General features: G+C 40.7%; 1 protein-coding gene across 1 annotated transcript; it reads right to left on the bottom strand.

The window, feature by feature from the left end:
* Window positions 1-528: 528 nt before the first annotated feature.
* On the bottom strand, window positions 529-16,127 carry nop14 (NOP14 nucleolar protein homolog (yeast)). The gene is made up of 19 exons (XM_006789020.2): window positions 15,963-16,127; window positions 15,412-15,594; window positions 14,562-14,696; window positions 13,157-13,298; window positions 12,719-12,861; window positions 12,474-12,602; window positions 12,235-12,357; window positions 11,472-11,603; window positions 11,049-11,373; window positions 10,801-10,931; window positions 10,630-10,715; window positions 10,415-10,550; window positions 9,186-9,287; window positions 6,043-6,196; window positions 5,812-5,971; window positions 1,600-1,747; window positions 1,369-1,487; window positions 1,089-1,244; window positions 529-1,003 (listed from the first exon to the last, which is right to left on the bottom strand). The coding sequence occupies exons 2-19, from the start codon at window positions 15,592-15,594 to the stop codon at window positions 910-912; spliced, it is 2,598 nt and encodes an 865-aa protein (XP_006789083.2). The 5' UTR covers window positions 15,963-16,127; the 3' UTR covers window positions 529-909.
* Window positions 16,128-17,582: the final 1,455 nt, after the last annotated feature.

Raw genomic sequence — 17,582 nt, forward strand, 5'->3', positions numbered from 1 at the left:
TCCTACCAATCAAACCATACATACAACGTCTGTGTACCAACCCACATCATCTGAATGTCTGCTTCCTGTTCAGGTTCTTGGTATTGTGTCAATTGCCCAGCTGCAGTCTGAATTCAAAGTGTTTAAACTGTCCTGTGATGCGTGCGACCTGATTTCTAAAATCCCCTGACAGCGAGATAAACCACCGAGATCATCAAGAACCGCATCGTCAAAAGATTCTCAGAATCGCTCAAATCATTTCACTCAGACTGTATTTGTAAAGATACATTTGACAGCCTCGTGTCTCCATGTTGCAGTGAACAAAAACAGTTATATTTAATATATATATTTAGTATATAATAAAATACTTTGTTTTTAAGCTTTTTATGAATAAAGGCTGCTAAGTAATAAATTATTACCATAACCCTGCTAAGACCACAACCTTTCAATTTGTGCAGGACTGCATTCATATGAAGACCATGCAGCTGTTTCCAGGTGTTTTATACGACAGAACATTAAACATTTAAAATGAAGACTGATGCAGCTTGATCCATGTGCTGTAAATTTATTTACATTTTTATCATAGTGGGAATAACCCTGACCTTCTTTATTGGAAAAGTATAGCCACTGTTAACAGCACACACAACAGCATAACGTTGTGATGGTTTCTGTTTTTTAAAAAAGGGAAAATGCGAGCAAAATATTCACTCCTCTGTTCCTTTGTGGACTGACACTTCCAACAGCAGTATCCAATTGTCACATCAAACGCCTACATCGGAATATGTAATAACATGGTGTGCAATCATGACAGAGAACTCTCAGCTGTATATTCCATATATTTCAACCTTAAACAGGTGATCCACAGCTGAACTGGAGAGATCCATTTGAAAATGATCAGACAATGGGGAGAGCTGGTGGAGATTAAATATTTCACTTCTTCTTCCTCTTCAGGGATTTCCACTCTCCCTCCTGGGTGGCCAGACTGCCCATTAGCTCTTTCACTTTTCTCTTTCTCTCTGCATCCCTGAAACACAGAATGTGTAAAAGTTAAATCGTCTACTAAGAGAAGCATGAACATTTCTGAACGGATGCTGGAGTTATATCCACACCTGTTCATGACCTCGTTGAGCTTCTCTCTGGCCAGGAAGCGTGAGTCCTTCCTGATCTCTCTCAGAGCGCCCTTAAACTCCCTCTTGTATTTATGCTTTAGTCGCTCCTTCTCTCTCTCCTCTCTGGTGCTGCCACGCTTCTTTCCATAGTCCAGCCTGATAATAACCAAAAATGGCACACAAAATATTAAAAAAGAGGGGAGACATCCATCGTAAATCTTTGGCTACCTGAACAATCTGAACTGCTCGATTTGGATGAGCAATTTATTTTGGTGCTTACACTTCAACAATCTTGGGCGTGAGCAGCTTCAGAGGAATAGGCTTTCTCTTGTCAAAAACAAGCGCACTCTGAGTCACAGGCGTGCTGCTAATGGCTTCCACGATCTCACTGCTAAGCTCCTGCAATGACAATAACAAACACTGTTACTAAACACAGAATATTTATTCAATTAAGATTTTAAAAAAAAAAAAAAAAAAAAAAAAAAAAAATCAGCACAAATCTGTAACTAACCTGTAATGGCTCTGGTAATATTTGGGTGGAAAGATGTTTTGAAAGAAGCGTTCTGATTGGCTGAAAGATGTGTGTGAAGGAGGGGAGATCTTTGTAGAGCAAGCAGCACCTCTTCACCAGGTCGAGGCAAGTAGACACACACGTTAACCTGTGAAAAAACACAATTATGAACATTTCAGTTTTATAACTTTTCTCATGTTAATTAGCCTCTATATACCTCAGGTCCTGAAGCTCAGTTCTCACTTCACACATATGACTTCCTTTCAAACACTGCTGCACATGCAGATCACAACATTTGATTTTACAAGTACCGTATTTTCCAGACTATAAGTCACACTTAAAATCCTTACATTTTCTCAAAAATCATCAGTGCGCCTTATAATCCGGTGTGCTTTATGTATGAATTCTGGTTGTGCTCACGGACCTCGAACCAAATTTATGTGGTACGCGGCGCTTAAAAATCTGTCAAAAAAATGTTTTAGTACAACTTTGGTAAGCTATGAAGCCGCACTGCTTGATGGATTGTCTGAGCATTACGGCGACCGTAGTCAGGAGCCTCGAAGAGTAATCTGGGTCCTAAACTCTGTCCGCTTCAGGTCCCAAAGTCAAACGAACACTGTGGCATCATTGAGAGTTAAAAACGGTCTAAATTCTTTCATCTTTAATAAAACAATCAGTGTTTAACCAGGTGCAAAAATTATGTTTAACATCCAGGCATCCATGAAAACAGAATTTATTAAGTTTAAATGAAGACAGAAAACTAAACAGCAGTGACGTTTGTAGAGTTACTGAAGTTGGACTAGCTGGTATATAATGATGGCCTACGTGATTGCTAGCGACACAGCTATGTTAGCATAACATTAGCACAGTGAAGCTGGAGGATGAATGCTAACTTTTTTCCACTTGATAAAAGTTAACGTGAGGGTTCCCGATGGTTAGGGCCAAATGCAACCGCATGGCAGGATGCTGTAAATGGACCAAACTTCAGTCAGGAGAACAACTGAGATAATCCATCCACAATAGAAGGTTAGTCATTAATATACTGCAACAACACGGGAATAGAGCAGCTGCGAGAGAGTTTAACATTAATGAATCAATGGCACGGAAGTGGAGGAAGCAAGAAGAATGAGTTGAGGAAAGTTTGACTTATCTGACTGTTTTGTTTTGCTTAATGCGCCTTATGGTCCGAAACAACTCTTGCCTGCTGTCTATAAATGTCACTCAGAACTACAAAAGCCAAGGCTCACAATCAGAAGGATGAACCTATCCAGTTAGTGTTTCACGGATATTTTACGTGTTAATTGAAATAATGACATGTGGATCTACATTAAAAGTCAGTGATCAATCAAAGTCCTCATTCTCTCAGAACTACAAATTACAAACAGGGTGGAGGCCGGGCTGTAGGATATACGGCTGCTTTTGGAACCGGGACACTTGTGTTTATTGATGACGCAACTGCTGATAGAAGCAGCAGCATGAACTCTGAAGTGTAAAGGGCAGTTTTGTTATTAAATACAAAACTGAATGCAGAAAGACCCACAAACAAGAAACTGAAGGCAGCTACGGTAATCGTCTTCCAGACCATCTCAAGGAGGAAATGCAGCATTTGGTGACGTCCACGAGTTCCAGACTTCAGGGAGTCATTGAACCTCTCTAAAAGCATTAGCTCTATTTTCTGTGTGACACTGCACGCCTCCATCTTTACACATTTTAGACACCCTTTAGCCTTCAGTGTACACTCACTATCCTCGCCTGCTTTATCACCCAGCAGTAATTACCACACCCACTAGCCTCTTCACACACAGCTGCTTGTGTTTATGTGTCACTGTACGGCCTCAAGGAATGCAGAAATTAGACTATGAAACTGAGCAGAGGGACTCTCATGCAGTGGCGTATATAACACTGTGGGGGAACTGGACTGGATCAGACCCCAGGGCACAGCATTTAAATATGACTCACTGAATACTATTTGATCAAGACTCATTCTGAGTTATTAGGAACACAAATACTAGAAAACACGACCTGCCCTTTGTAAATTGTACAGCAAAATGATTAGCGGCTCAAAACTGACTGAGGAATAAATTGGAATAATATATATATCAGCCATGAAATTAAAGCTAAGGTGGATAACACTGATTATCTCACTGCAATGGTATCCTTCTTTTAGATCACGTGGACATCTTTGTGAATGTGTCCTTTTTATGGGAAAAGACAGCAGTGGGAAGAAGGCGAGTGGAAGTAGAAGCCCTGGCTCCAGCATCATCTGGATGTTATTCTCACCCATACCCCTCACATTTACACCTGGGCGATCGCAGCTCAAGAGTTGGGAGTTCGCCTTGTAATCGGAAGGTTGCCGGTTCAAGCCCCAGCTTCGTTGTGTCCTTGGGCAAGACACTTCACCCGTTGCCTACTGGTGGTGGTCAGAGGGCCCGGTGGCGCCAGTGTCGGGCAGCCTCACCTCTGTCAGTGCGCCCCAGGGTGGCTGTGGCTACAATGTAGCTTACCATCACCAGTGTGTGAATGTGTGTGAACAGGTGGATGACTGATATGTAAAGCGCTTTGGGGTCCTTAGGGACTAGTAAAGCGTTATATAAATACAGGCCATTTACCATTTTTTTACACCTCTTTATGGCAACAGCATTCCCTAATGACCCCGAGAACAATCGCAGGCCCACTGCACAAATGGTTCAGGGCTGGTTTGAAGGACATTATAGTTCACTTGGCCTCCATATTTTGGAGGCTCTTTTAAAATTTCAACCAGTGGCTGCTCCATTTATGTCTCTGCATGTTTAATGAAATGTTATCGATAATTACCACTCATTACAATACAAGTATTCATTTTAGTTGAGCATGAATAAAAATGTATGTTCTGACAAACTGTGCACAATCAGGATCTGCTGAAGCCTGAAGCTTAGCTTTGTGCCCACACACCAGCTGCTGTGTGAAACCGTGCTGGCGGCTCATCCGAATTCACACAAGTGGATAAATCAGCTCTGAGCCACTCAGCGTATGCAGGTAAACCAAGTATGAAGGCCTATTTTAGGTTTATCAGATGCAAACAGCGGTGGCTGTAATAATAATGAGCATGTTTATCACACAATAATTGCATTAGCACTGTGGAACATGCAGCCAGTTACAGAGAAGATGCGTATGAATGCACGCTTGTGTGCTTCAGTTTTGTCCTTACAGGAAAAAAAGACAAAAAAAAACAACAAATTAACTTTGTTGTTTTTAATGTGGCTCCGTTCTTTTTCAATCTAATTATTTCCTTTTTGGTCATCCAAACTGATCATGAACAGTGTGAAGGAGAAGACAAAGGATTTTCTCACACTCCCTCTCTGTCCTCCCACTCTGCCTATAACTGTCTCCAGGAATGTGTTAATCTCTGTTATTACATGCTTATCATACATACTACACTTTCAATAGTCAACAATGGCACTCCTAGATTTACAGATTTGTTGTTGTTGTTGTTTTATTCGGCTTCTCTAACAAAGAAATTTTTTAATTTTGGCATAGACCGCATGTCTGCATCCAACCTCCATGTGGTTGGAGTCTCAGCTGGAAAACAGCTGAACAACTCCGCTGGCAACAGGTGATGATCAAACGTAATTCTGCTCGTCACTCTTCCCCTCTAAAGGTCTTTATTAGGATTATTCACGTGCAGCATGGCACATCGGCTAATGGAAAAGGCTAATACAGTCTATTGGCTGCAGTTTTGTCTTCTCCTTGCCAAATTACAGCAACGGTCTCACTGAATGACCCTAAATCAGCACTTTCATTAAGAACAACTTACCCCCAACTCTTCTAAAAGATGTTGCCAGTGTTATAATTCAACTAACTTCACTAACCCTTCAAAACCAACCGAGATATTTCATCTTGATTTATGTCCAAAATTACACTGGTTTCATCTGTTTGTGGAGGGTTTTTTGTTTGTTTGCTTTGATTTTTGGAAAACCTTACTTCACCTCACTACTTTACAGCTAACTCTACTGTACAGTATCTATATTGTATTCATATTATTAAGCTAAGCTGCTCCATTTTTTATAACACTTAATTTCATAATTTTAGGGATAAATGCAGATATTTTCTAATCTACATAGAACAGCCACAGCGATTATTTGTATTGGACCATTTTAATAATGCCCAGTGCTTGTTTAAGAATTAAAGAAGCATTGAACTAGACTTGACTGAACAAGCAGGGTCATGTTTTACCTGTGGGTATCTCTATCAGGGTCGTTTTCAAGGTCCAGCTGCTGAGTAGCAGAGAGTGGGAGGCTTTTTTTGCTCCAGCTCCTGCAGGACTCTGACGATGACAGCACTAAAAGATCGCTGTATTTTCCTGATGCTCTGAAGGGTGGCACTACAATGTAACCTGCAACACAGAGTATGTCAGGTCAGTTTCACACCTCAACAAAGCATACCTGCCATATAAAAGTGTCATACCCAAAGATGCCTTGTCCTGCACTGCCAGGTGTAGCGTCCCAACCAGGAAGTTGATGAGCTCAGGCAGGAAGCGCTTTGAAAAAGAGACATACTCCACTCCCAGAGAGCACAGAACTAAACCTGATGTTAGGTCCTGTAATGATCTCACTGGGCACTGAAAAATTACAAGACACAGACACAAGCACACAAGATTCAGGATTACTGTAGTATACACAGAGAGACAGATCTGGAAAGAAAACAATGAATGCGCAAACAGGTTGTAAAAAGGTATTTTATGTAAGGTTGAAAGACTGAATTCAAAGAGAAAAACTCAATTGAATTTGCTCAGCAAGAACACTACAACATGTCAGCCCACAAATCCTTGGGAGCATTTTGGGAAAGCATTACAAGGTAGAAGCGTTCCTTGGAGAGGGAACCTTTGGTGTCGTGACCAAATGTTGCAATACAAAAACCAAAAAAAGCCGTGGCTATTAAAATCAATAAGAGCAAACCTGAAATTTTGCAACAGGCAAGATTGGAGCTTCAATCCCTAGAAACTCGATATATAACACTTCAGCATCTTGTTGAGCTCAAACGACTAAATCACGCTTAGAACAGGACCGCAGTAGGGACACATGGTCTGTGTCAACACACAGACTATGTGTTTGTCAAACTCAAACACATATTTGTTTCAAATAACTTACAGAGTGTTCACATAACAAGGAGCATTGACTTTGTCCCTCATCATTTCATGATCTTTGGAAAAGTTTACTAACGCTATGCTAAATTAATTCAGATATATATGCATTTGGTTAATTTGCAACCGAGGCTTAATGTCTATTTGGTACAATTCTAGCAAGAACAATGAAAAGAGAGATTGTCGTCTAGTGTATATTTGGCATTTTGAACAGGTCTATCCTAAATATTATTTTGATTTAACTTCTGATTTTTAAATGTTTAGAATTGTAGTTTAAACATTTTCTTTTTGCTTAAGCCTAAGTGAAATTAAAATAAATTTTTCAGGTGGTGATCCTTCTTTTCCAAATTGACTCTTTTATCTTGTGCTGTAGGCTACAGCTTCATAGTGGTCGTAGTAAGCAAGGCTCAATTTCAACTGTGAAGAGAACACTTAGAGCTGCAGGTTTGACAGGACAAGACAAAAGAGGCTTGCCTGGGCCATGAAACACAGCCATTCGACTACTGAAGACTGGAAAAGGTATTATGGACTGAAAGGCTACCACAGCATTGTGCAGCGCCATGCTGTAGCCTCTGGTATGCTCCTAGTTAGTCAGGGGTTCATCCTACAGCAAGATAATGACCCAAAACATAAGTCTAAAGCTGGGCTTACACTGTGCGATTTTTGGCCCATTTTGAGACGATTTTTCAGTCGTGCGACCGTTTTGGTGATCGGCCCGATTCTGGCCTTCATTGTGCGTCGTGCATCGTGTATACGTGGGGTAACGAGAAGCGATTAACACCTCACAACCAGCTCCCGATCATCAATCGCTTGGTCCAACCGTCGTGAGAGTGTCACCACAGCTGCTCACACTGCGCACGCGCAAACACATAAATGTCAGTGAAAAAGACGGCGCAGCACGGCAGTGCAGCGTGTGATCTGGACACAAGCAATGGAGGCACTTGTAGAACTTTGGAAAGCTCATTCGAGCCTTTTCGATGTGGCCTCACAAAATTATCACGGACACAACAACCGTGAAAATAGTTGGATCTACACTGCTGCTCAATCACAGTTGCCTGATCAATGTTTTTCATTAGCAATTTAGCAAAGTTGATGGCGGTGGTGTGCGTGTCTGTGTGAGTGAAAGACAGAGAGGGAGAGTGAGCAACAGATTTTCTGGTATAACCTTCATTTTTATGGACGCATAGTGTGAGCACTCGGGTCACATCAGAGCATCGGGCCGTATAGTGTGAGACCCTGCATCGTGACCTACGAACTTCTAACCCCTGCGAGTCAATCGTACAGTTTGAGCAGAAGCTGAATAACACGACTGAAAAAAATCGCACAGTGTTTGCCCAGCTTAAGCTATGACAGAACTACCACAGGAAAAAGAACAAAAGGGTAAACTTTAAAACAGAGTGGCCAGCACACTCTCTAGACTTAAACTCCTTCGAGCTGGTTTGGGATGTACTGGACAGAAGAGTGAAAGCAAAGTAACCTACAAGTGCTACACATTTATGGGAACTTCTGCAACAGCTATGGGAAGAACATTTGATTTCTATTTTAGAAAGAAAGCTACATGTGGGTTCAGCTATTATATCTGCCAAAGGGGACTTTGATGATTCAAAAATGTAGAAAACATTTTGGTCTATAAATTAATTCCCTGGTTTCTTTTTTAACTCCAATTACTTAATTGTACTTTGCTTTCATTTCAGAATGCAAACAGACATAAAACTGCATAATTTGTTTTTTAAAAAAAGGACAAATTGGATATGTTTTAAAACAACCAAATCTGCATGAGATTAATACCATGTTTGAATTAAAATATCAACATGCAACACTATGCCTTTGGACCACTTTTCTAAGGGTAATCGTCATACTATAAAGATTGTATGCATGTGTATGTGCTGCCTATTTCCTCCTACATGAGAAGACATGTCTTGATGAAAGTTTGTAGAAATAAAATGAAATATCTAAATCGCATATACAAATATTTTATACAAACCCACAATCATATAGATTTGTACATTTGACATGTCAGTTAATTACAGTATAGAATGTCAGACTAGAATGGTGAGTCAGAATATAAGCATACACATGTTTGCATGTTTCCTATCCCTGTGAGGACCATGCACTCACTGAGGGTCCTCAGTGTTTCTGGAACCCAGAAACAATTTTGATGTACAGTTAGGAGGTCAGGGGCCATTTCAGGATAAGCCTCATGTGATGTGTGGGTAAGCATTCGTGTCAAAATATGTGCACGTGTGTTCGTGTATGTCTGTTGGTAACATAGAAAGGACTACCAGGATTCAATGTGATGGCCTCCTGACATTTAACAGCAACTGTTTTCTGAAGTTCCACACAGAAAAGTAATTAATGACACACGCGCACACACACAGGGTAGCAGCTAGGCAAGTTCAACACCCAAACTGCTCAAACAACACAGATATTAAAAGATATGTAAAAATATTAAAATGTCTGTGTGTACCTTGGTGAGAGCCTGGCTGATGAAAAGCAGCGCTGGAGTTGTAACTGGGTGCCTGAAGTCTGAGGTAGGAAACAGCAGGGCTGTCACCTTAAGGTAGATGAGCTTAAAAAAGAAGGAAATATACAAATGAAGGTGCAACATATACAATAACAAGTGTCTTTACATTAGAGAATTCATTTTATTAATCCTACTTTAAAAACATCTGTGACAAAGTCCAAGAAATAAGTCAAAGCATTCACTTAAATCCTGAACGTAACACATCAAACGTTAAACGTCTATTAAATCTTTTAAGAAAACAGTTGCACTTCTACACAGTCCTAGTTACATTTTGACTAATATCAGTTTGAACAGTGTCTGATTGTTGAGTTGCCAGAATCAGATGAGCAAAGAGAGGATCTGATAAAAAGTAAGATCATCCAGCTCTTCTTCAGTTCTTACCCCAGGCTCAGGGCAGCAGAGTGAATGATTCGCAGCATGCCTTGCTGGCTTTTACTGTGAGGGATGACTGAGCGACGGAGGCACAAATAACAGGCCTTTAAACAGATCGGCAGTCAAATCTCATTTTATTCCCCTTTTAATCACAGCAGTGGGTTAGTGAGACATATTTACAGTGCAGATTGATTTTTCATCAAAACTAAATCAAACTACTATAGAAACTATTTAAACCAGGCTAAACTGTTCAGTGCAACCACTGTGGCCTACTCATCATCATACTCATCATCATAGCCTGACACACAATAATCCCCACAACAGGAAATGGGCCACTGCTCAATCCATCATTCAGAGACAATGATAATAAATTAACAGATTATATAGAGAGAATCTACCTGCTCTTTAGAAATATATACATTTTAGAACCAGTACTTTCAATCAGCCTCTCATGACTAACATGGCAGTATTACTCACTCACACACACACAATGCAGCTGAGTTAAAAGTTCTGTGTAGTGTGTTAAGAGGTCACGGTACAAGCACTGATCAAAATCAGCTGGAATGAAATCAAACTGTAAGGAGCTCTATCCACCACATGTTTGCTTAAAGATGAATCACTAGTTTTCTTTATATAACACTGGAAGGTCTTAACATTGATTCAAGCATTGATTCTACCTGAAGCGAGAATGGTGCAGCCCTACGAATCAGTCAGTCCCTGAATGAGCTGACATTTCTGTAATCTATAAACACCACGGTGAACATCAAACATTTACCACAATCAAAGTAAGTAATTCATACCATGTCTAGTGTAGGGAAAGCTGCGTGACCTTTGACCTCAAGCGTCTCTTCCATGCTGTGAGCGGCATCTCCGAGGATGCTCTGCATAGCCTTACAGGCTGCATCTGGAAACATCTGGCACAGAGCGTACACCTCGCTGCAGAGAGATTTGCAAAAGGTAAAGAAATGTCTTTATTTCAAGGACTAAATATTTTGAAGCCTCTTTCTGAACTCACGGTATGAGCTTATCAATGGTGCTAAGTTCAGGTGGACTCCTAGTGGCCAGCTCTCCGATGTACTCCAACAGAAAGCCAAAAAGTTTCTGGAACAGAGAGAGCTCTGTGAAGTCACATAACGGTGAAAGCTGCCAACTCATCACCCATGTGCATCCAACTCTGTAACTGTACCTGCAGTTTGAGTTTATTGCCTACAGCCAAACTGGGGTGGTTGCTCTTTTGAGTTCTGGCCACAATGAGGCGCTGGTTGTCAGAGGTGTGACCATGTAGCATATCCTTCAGATCGTTGTAGCTCTCAGGGGCTGTGAGAGGAAGAACAACAATACAGTATTGGATATTTTGTAAGGGAAAGAACTAACTATAACTAAACATGACACTAATCTGCCTTTTTTTTTTTAATGAGTAATAAATTCTGGTACCAGCAAATGTGTATGGGAGCTCTGCTTTGGCTGCCTCCTGCTGGGCCTTCACTTCCTCTTTGCTGAGAGTCTTCTTCGGCTTGGGGCTGGCCTCTTCCTCCTCCTCATTTTCGCTTTCTTGCTCAGACTCGAGATCTGAGTGGCCATCATCTTCACCACTTCCCTCCTCTTCTTCTTCCTCCTCCTCTTCTTCTTCTTCCTCAACTTCATCCTCCTCTCCATCCGATTCCTGTTCCTCACTGCTCTCGCCCTCTCCTTCTTCATCTTCATCTTCAGCCTCATCTTCTTCCTCTCCTTCCTCTTCCCCCATGTTCCATTTTCCATCCTATGCACAGGAATAACACATTAAGATAAAAATAAACAGTCATACTAGGAGGAATAACCCAAAGTAACAAAACTGTTCTGCATTGTGTCGTCTCACACCTGATAAGCCAGAGTCTTCTTGTCATGCTTATCCAGAATGAAGCCGTCATTGAGGTCATCAGCAGAGAAGTGAATCTGACTTTGTGCACCTTCCACGACTTCCTCTCCCATCATCCTCCTGAGACGGTCAGCCTGTAGAAAGATCAGATGATGGCAACTGGTCGTTATCAATTACTTCTCTAATTAAATTCACCATTAAAGTAAAATCTCAAGGCGATCTCAGGTGACTGTAACTCAAAACCCTGCAATCTGGAGAACAGCAAAGCTGCTTCTTTTGGAAAACCTGTACAGTTATTGGTTTCTGTTACATTTTCCCATGATTCCCAAACTTAGGGGAAAACTTTTGAAAGGAGAAAAACTAATCACAGATTCTGATAGGATAGGGAAGGGGTTAAGGATTACAGGTACTTAGATCTCACAAGGTTAAACCGCATTTGAATACTGCCTTTGACGTGACTGTCATAAGAGCAAGAAGCTACTTCTCCTGTCAAAATGTAAGAGCTGCATCGTATAAGGCTACAATGTGGCTTTCCAGTGTCTTTTCTACGTGGCTCCTGTTAGCTGAGAGCTCGATTTATTGGGACAGTGATGTCTTTGCATTAAAATGATGTGTCTATCAAGAGGTATTTTCTCTTTTTAAAGACTGAGAATAAAACCTGATTTCAATTAAAAAGGGAAAAAAAACAAAGAAAGATCAGGCGATTAACATCAAAGCGCTTAACAGCTGCAGACAACAAGGCAAATCTCCACAGAGCAAATGTACCTCGAGTTTCTGCAGCTTCTCTCTCTCTTCCTTGGCTAGCTCCTCTGGAGTTTTCATCTTCTCTGAGGGCTGAGCCTTCATCTCAAAGCCGAGCTCTCTGACCATCATGTCATATTCCTCCAGCTAGAAAACGCAAACATGAAGCAAAAGGTATTTATTACAAAAAAAACAAAACAAAAACACACACACACACATCTGGGTGGAATGGTCTTTTTGCAGACTCATTTGTGTATTCCTACTTTGGGTTTCTCCTCCTGTTTGTCAGCTTTGGGCGTCTTTTTCACCATCAGAGACTGTATGTTCTTCCAGTCTTGATCCAGCTTCTCGGTCAGCTCCTGGGCCTCCTCTCTCTGCACCTGGCGTTCCCTCTGAGAACAAGCCCCAGACATCAGCCCTTACCAGTTTAGCAAAGTCTGTAATCTGCAACAATATGACAGGCAAAGGCAGCATTGGCCAAAATCCATCAGCAGGACCGAAGCCTTACCTTCTCCTGCTTGGACTTCTGGATGAGCTCCTCAATGAGCTCCTGCCTGGATTTTGCCCTCTGGCCTCCCTCCTCCTCCTCCCCCGATGCCTTCTTCCTGAGGAGACCACCTCCTCCTCCGAAGTGGGACGCAGTGAGCTCAGCTAGGTGTGAAAGGAAAAATAATGTCACTAATAAATGCCAGCTCTGTCATCTATAATAACACTTGTGTTCACTCCAAGCTGTGGGCTGGGAATGAAAAAAGATGGGCAACATGTTTGGGAATATGCAGGAAAATTAATTAACATTAATTCCCCCCATATCAAGGTGAGCTTATCTGGAGGATAACAAACAGTGACTATTAAAATATCATAGTATTTAAATGAAAATGGATTCAAGGTACAACAGGAATATAAAAACCATGTAGATGTGGAAAAAATCCATTCATTTGGCACTCACCAGACAATAGACCCTTTTCTTCTGATTCATCATCGCTATTCACAACATCATTGAATTTCTCCATTTCAGCCAAAGACTGGCCGTAATGAGTCAGCTCTTCCTCCTCATTCAGGTTGTACACGTCCTTCTTCTCATGGACGCGCTAATAATAAAATACAAAGTAACAGAAGGTGTAGGTTTGGTACATCTGTGCACAAGCCAGTTTATTTTCACTGTTTTAATTATGCAGCTTGGACAAAAGAAGTGACAAATCTTTGTCTGTAAGTCTAGTATTAACATGACCAGTTAGGTCAACAAGTATTTAAACACGGTCGTTAGTATGCTGTGATAGATTAGAAGTGAGCCAAGGCTGCAATGAAGAATAAACTGCATTTAGTTTATACAGGCTCTAAAGGAATTAGAAGAACTAAAAATTGATCTATCAGGCCTTTACTGAAGCCACCTTCAGATGCTGCGCAATTGTGGGTCTTTCTGTATCCAGTTTTCTCTTTAGTAAGTAAACAGCACACACAGATGGCATGAAATCAGTAGGCTATGTGACCATAATCAAAGTCTTTGCCTTCAGACAGTCTTGGGTGTTTCTGATGTTTCTTTTGGGTCATTATTAATCCACACTTTGAGGCACAGCACTGATTTTGCAGCATAACACTGGAAGCAGAAATGAGCATTCTTGGCTTGACTAGATGGACCGTTTTTCCTGCATCAAAGAATTCAATAATCCTCTATTTTACTCTTCTTCTGTGGTCTTCTGACCAGTCCAGAGCTGGCCTGTATACTTCCTCTTTTTAAGAATGCACCAGATTTTTGGTCACTTAAGCCTCGACTCTACTTCTATCATTTTTGAGTCCACTAGGGAGTTATGTAAATTTCATAGAAGCAGTGAATGGGTCCTCAAACCTGAGCTTTACGTTACAATGCACCATCTACGCATGCGGCAAACTTCAAAATAAGTTTGATAGGAACAACTACTCAGCTGTCATGTCTCCAGCTGTTTGTGTCCTTGTCAGATTGTATATTCAAGGCGTTTCTTTCACTTAGAGGTCTAGAATCAACATTTCAGGCCATAAATAGGAAGTGACAAGACTTTTTTTTTTTAATTGGAAAAAAGAAAAAAAAAGTCTGAAATTCACAAAAAGTTAAATGCAATTTTTTTGTTAAACTTCTCAAGTCTGGACTTGAATCACATCATGACTGGTTTATAGCAAATCGAATGAGTTATGGAGGATGTACACACTGATTAAGTAAACGACTGATGCTATATCCACAATGATGAAAGTAACACACACAAAAAAGAAAGAAATCATGTTAATCACTAAATGCTTGGCTTATTTTATCTATTCTTTATTTCACAACCTGATGATCAATGTGTCCTTTCAGGCAGCAATAAACACATCGCATCACTGACCTGTCTCTCCATCGTGAACCTCTGGAGAATTTTGTCTTCGGGTGCCATCTTGGTGTCATACTCTCCAAAACGTCTGTCAATAAATTTGCTGCATCTGTTCTTCTGTTTGTATTCCTTCAGCAGGGTCTCTTTTCTCTATAAATTAAAAAAAAGAACTGCTTATTAATTACAAGCTGCCTAAACCCTATCAATTTAAAAAACAAAAAATAATAATCACACAAATTAGAAACAACAAATGATGAAGATTTTACTTTTCTTGGCACTTCTGCTTGTATTTAGACCAGTTCACGGTTCTCTCTGTTCTTACAACCCTCTCAGTGACTCCTGCAGAAAGTCCCTCTCCCAGCATGACTGTGTGAGCACCAGGCTTCACAGCACAGATAGTGTTAAATGTACAGCGAAGGCTGTGAGCAAAGGCTGCCAGAACAGAAAAGTTTGTGGCTCAAGTTCTCTGGATCTTTGGAGATTTTGGCTTAAGCAGCAGAGCTTATATACAAAACAGGTAAGAAAAGCCTTTAACTGTCAAGTTAAAGGTCAAGTTAGCAGGAAGTCTTCAGTTTAGGACTTGAAAACGGGAATCTTTCATACCATCAATGCAGGGACGCCGATGCCAGACACAAAGCATAAAAAGATATAGTTAATAGTTAAATTCATATATTATTTACACGATGTTTAGATAAATAGTTTTCAGCACTGACGGTCGCGCAATGCAGTGTAACTGGTCTTTCCAAAAATAGGAATACAATTTAATAAAACAGTACTGAGCATCAGCAAATCCCTCTAAAGTGAGCTCACACCTGAACACAAGGTTAGGTGAGTTCATTAAAGCATAATAGGGGCTGTCTCTTACCTTATTGACGGCTTTGGATCGAGATACACCGGGCAGACCCACATCATGCTTGCTTTTTCTACCGAGGACATCAAATTTCTTTCTGTTGATTTTCACCTCAAACGGGTTGTTTTTGATCTCAGAGGAGGTTTTGGTCTTTCGCACCTTGTCAGCAAGGCTCCTCTTCTTCGGCGCCTTCCCCATCTGTGACAAAGCAATGGCTGAGTTAACATTACTGTCTCTTCCCCTCCTCTGATTGTTTACAGCTTAGATCCTATGATAGTTAATTATATTTATTTACTTCCTGGGAGTCTCGCTTTTTTCCTGCGACTTCTACAGGATACATTTTTTTGTTATCGTTCTACTGGGCTAATGCTAGCTTAAAATTAGCTTTTAAAGCATTCAGGTTTACAAAACAGACACACTTGTTAGATGAAAATGCCAAATGAATTAGCATACGATGTTAAATCCACAAGAAAAAATATTGGGCTACTTTCAGGACAGTTAGCTTCACTGTGAACCGTCAGCAGCTTGTAAACAAACTCACATTTTCACAGACAGGAGGTGCTCACCTTTTAGCCGCGTTGACGCGTCGGATTATTAAGTCCAGGCGGAACAAAAGATGAGGGGGAAAAGCTTCAGCGACACTAAATTCAAGAAATAATTGTTTAATATATCCCTGCCCACGTTGCTTCACTGAGTTTCCATTTCTTCCAGCGTGCACAGCCTAAGGTGAAAGTTCACCACAATAGAGCAGACATGAGGTACTTCCGGTGGAAAAGCTCCTACAGCGCCTCTAGAGTTTAAAGATGGAAGCTCACCCTTCAAAATCAAGAAGTAGAGACGAAGCCTCCTGCAGTTATTGTAGCAAATTCAAACTGTGTTTATACAGATGGATGAAAAATTAAAAGAAATTGAAAGAAAGCCCGATATAGTAGCTTAGGAAGGCTAATATTACGAATACTAAACATTCCAGTATAATAGAAGCAGCCAAAATTTGTGAAATACTTTTTGTAGCAGCTTTTTCAAGCATATCATTTTTTATTTATCCATCTATCCATCAATTCATCCATGCAATTTGTTCTGGTTATCCAGTTCAGGGTCACAGCAATCGGGTGAGATGTGCCAGTATGCTACAGATCATAGAGAGACAGACAACCATTCATACACACCTACAGCCAACAATTTAGAATCACTCATTAACCTGATGCCACACAGACTGTGGGAGGAAGCCAGAGTACCAAGACAAAACAGACGCAAAGAAACATGCAAGCCCCACACAGAAAGGCCCCAGACTGAATTAATTCATTGTTTTTTGTCTGTTTTTCTCTTCCAGTGCCAATAAAATGAGACAGCTCATTTTGACCACAACAAGCCAATCAGAACAAGTGAATGGAATGAAATAACGTCTAGCAACAAACATGCTGACCTTGTGTCTGCACAACAATTTTATTATAAGGAAGTACACCCCACTGTGTCCAATTTACACCCAATGTTTTGACCCCCTTAAATAAAAACTGGAACTGCATTTTGAAGGTCAATGCAGTGTCCTGCAATTTGGGGGTTTTCATCAATGTTTACTATTTGCAGAAAGCTGTATATTATTAATGTTCTGTGATAGCTATGATCTCCAAAATTAAAAGCAGAAACAACTGAACATAATTCACTGAAGAACAGAGTTCGAGCAGTAAATTGTTTTGTGGGTGGACTAATCTGCTAAACTACATAGCAGGAGGGAGTTGCAAAATTGTAGCAGTGAGAGTCAAAATGCTGCTGCTGGTGGAGATGTAGCAGGTAGATACGTGTATGAGGTTCTCTAATTAGAGTCTGAAAGGCTAGTGACAGAACAGAGGATGAACAGTTCACAGAAGAAAAGCTAGAGAATGATCAGGCCTGAGGGTTTGCAGGACATGGGGCGACCATAAGGAATTAAGACGAGGAGATGCGATCATGATTTCTCTGAGTTATTAAAATTTACATGATCCTATAAGGATAGAAAGGAGAGTAAAGACTATGAACGCCCTGGCTGTTTCACAGTGGTCATCTCAAAGTAATAATTTCTGTATGAATCCAGGAAGAATGTCCCATCAGATCATCAGCTCAATTAATCCCAGAGGCACCCAAGGTTGGGATGTTTTTAACAGTGAAAGTGTGAAACTCTTCATCTAACCTGAAAACAGGAAGTAGAATGA

The sequence above is a fragment of the Neolamprologus brichardi genome, chromosome 7 (genome assembly GCF_056152115.1).
Source record: "Neolamprologus brichardi isolate AB-2024 chromosome 7, ASM5615211v1, whole genome shotgun sequence".
In the NCBI taxonomy this organism is placed as follows: Eukaryota; Metazoa; Chordata; class Actinopteri; order Cichliformes; family Cichlidae; genus Neolamprologus; species Neolamprologus brichardi.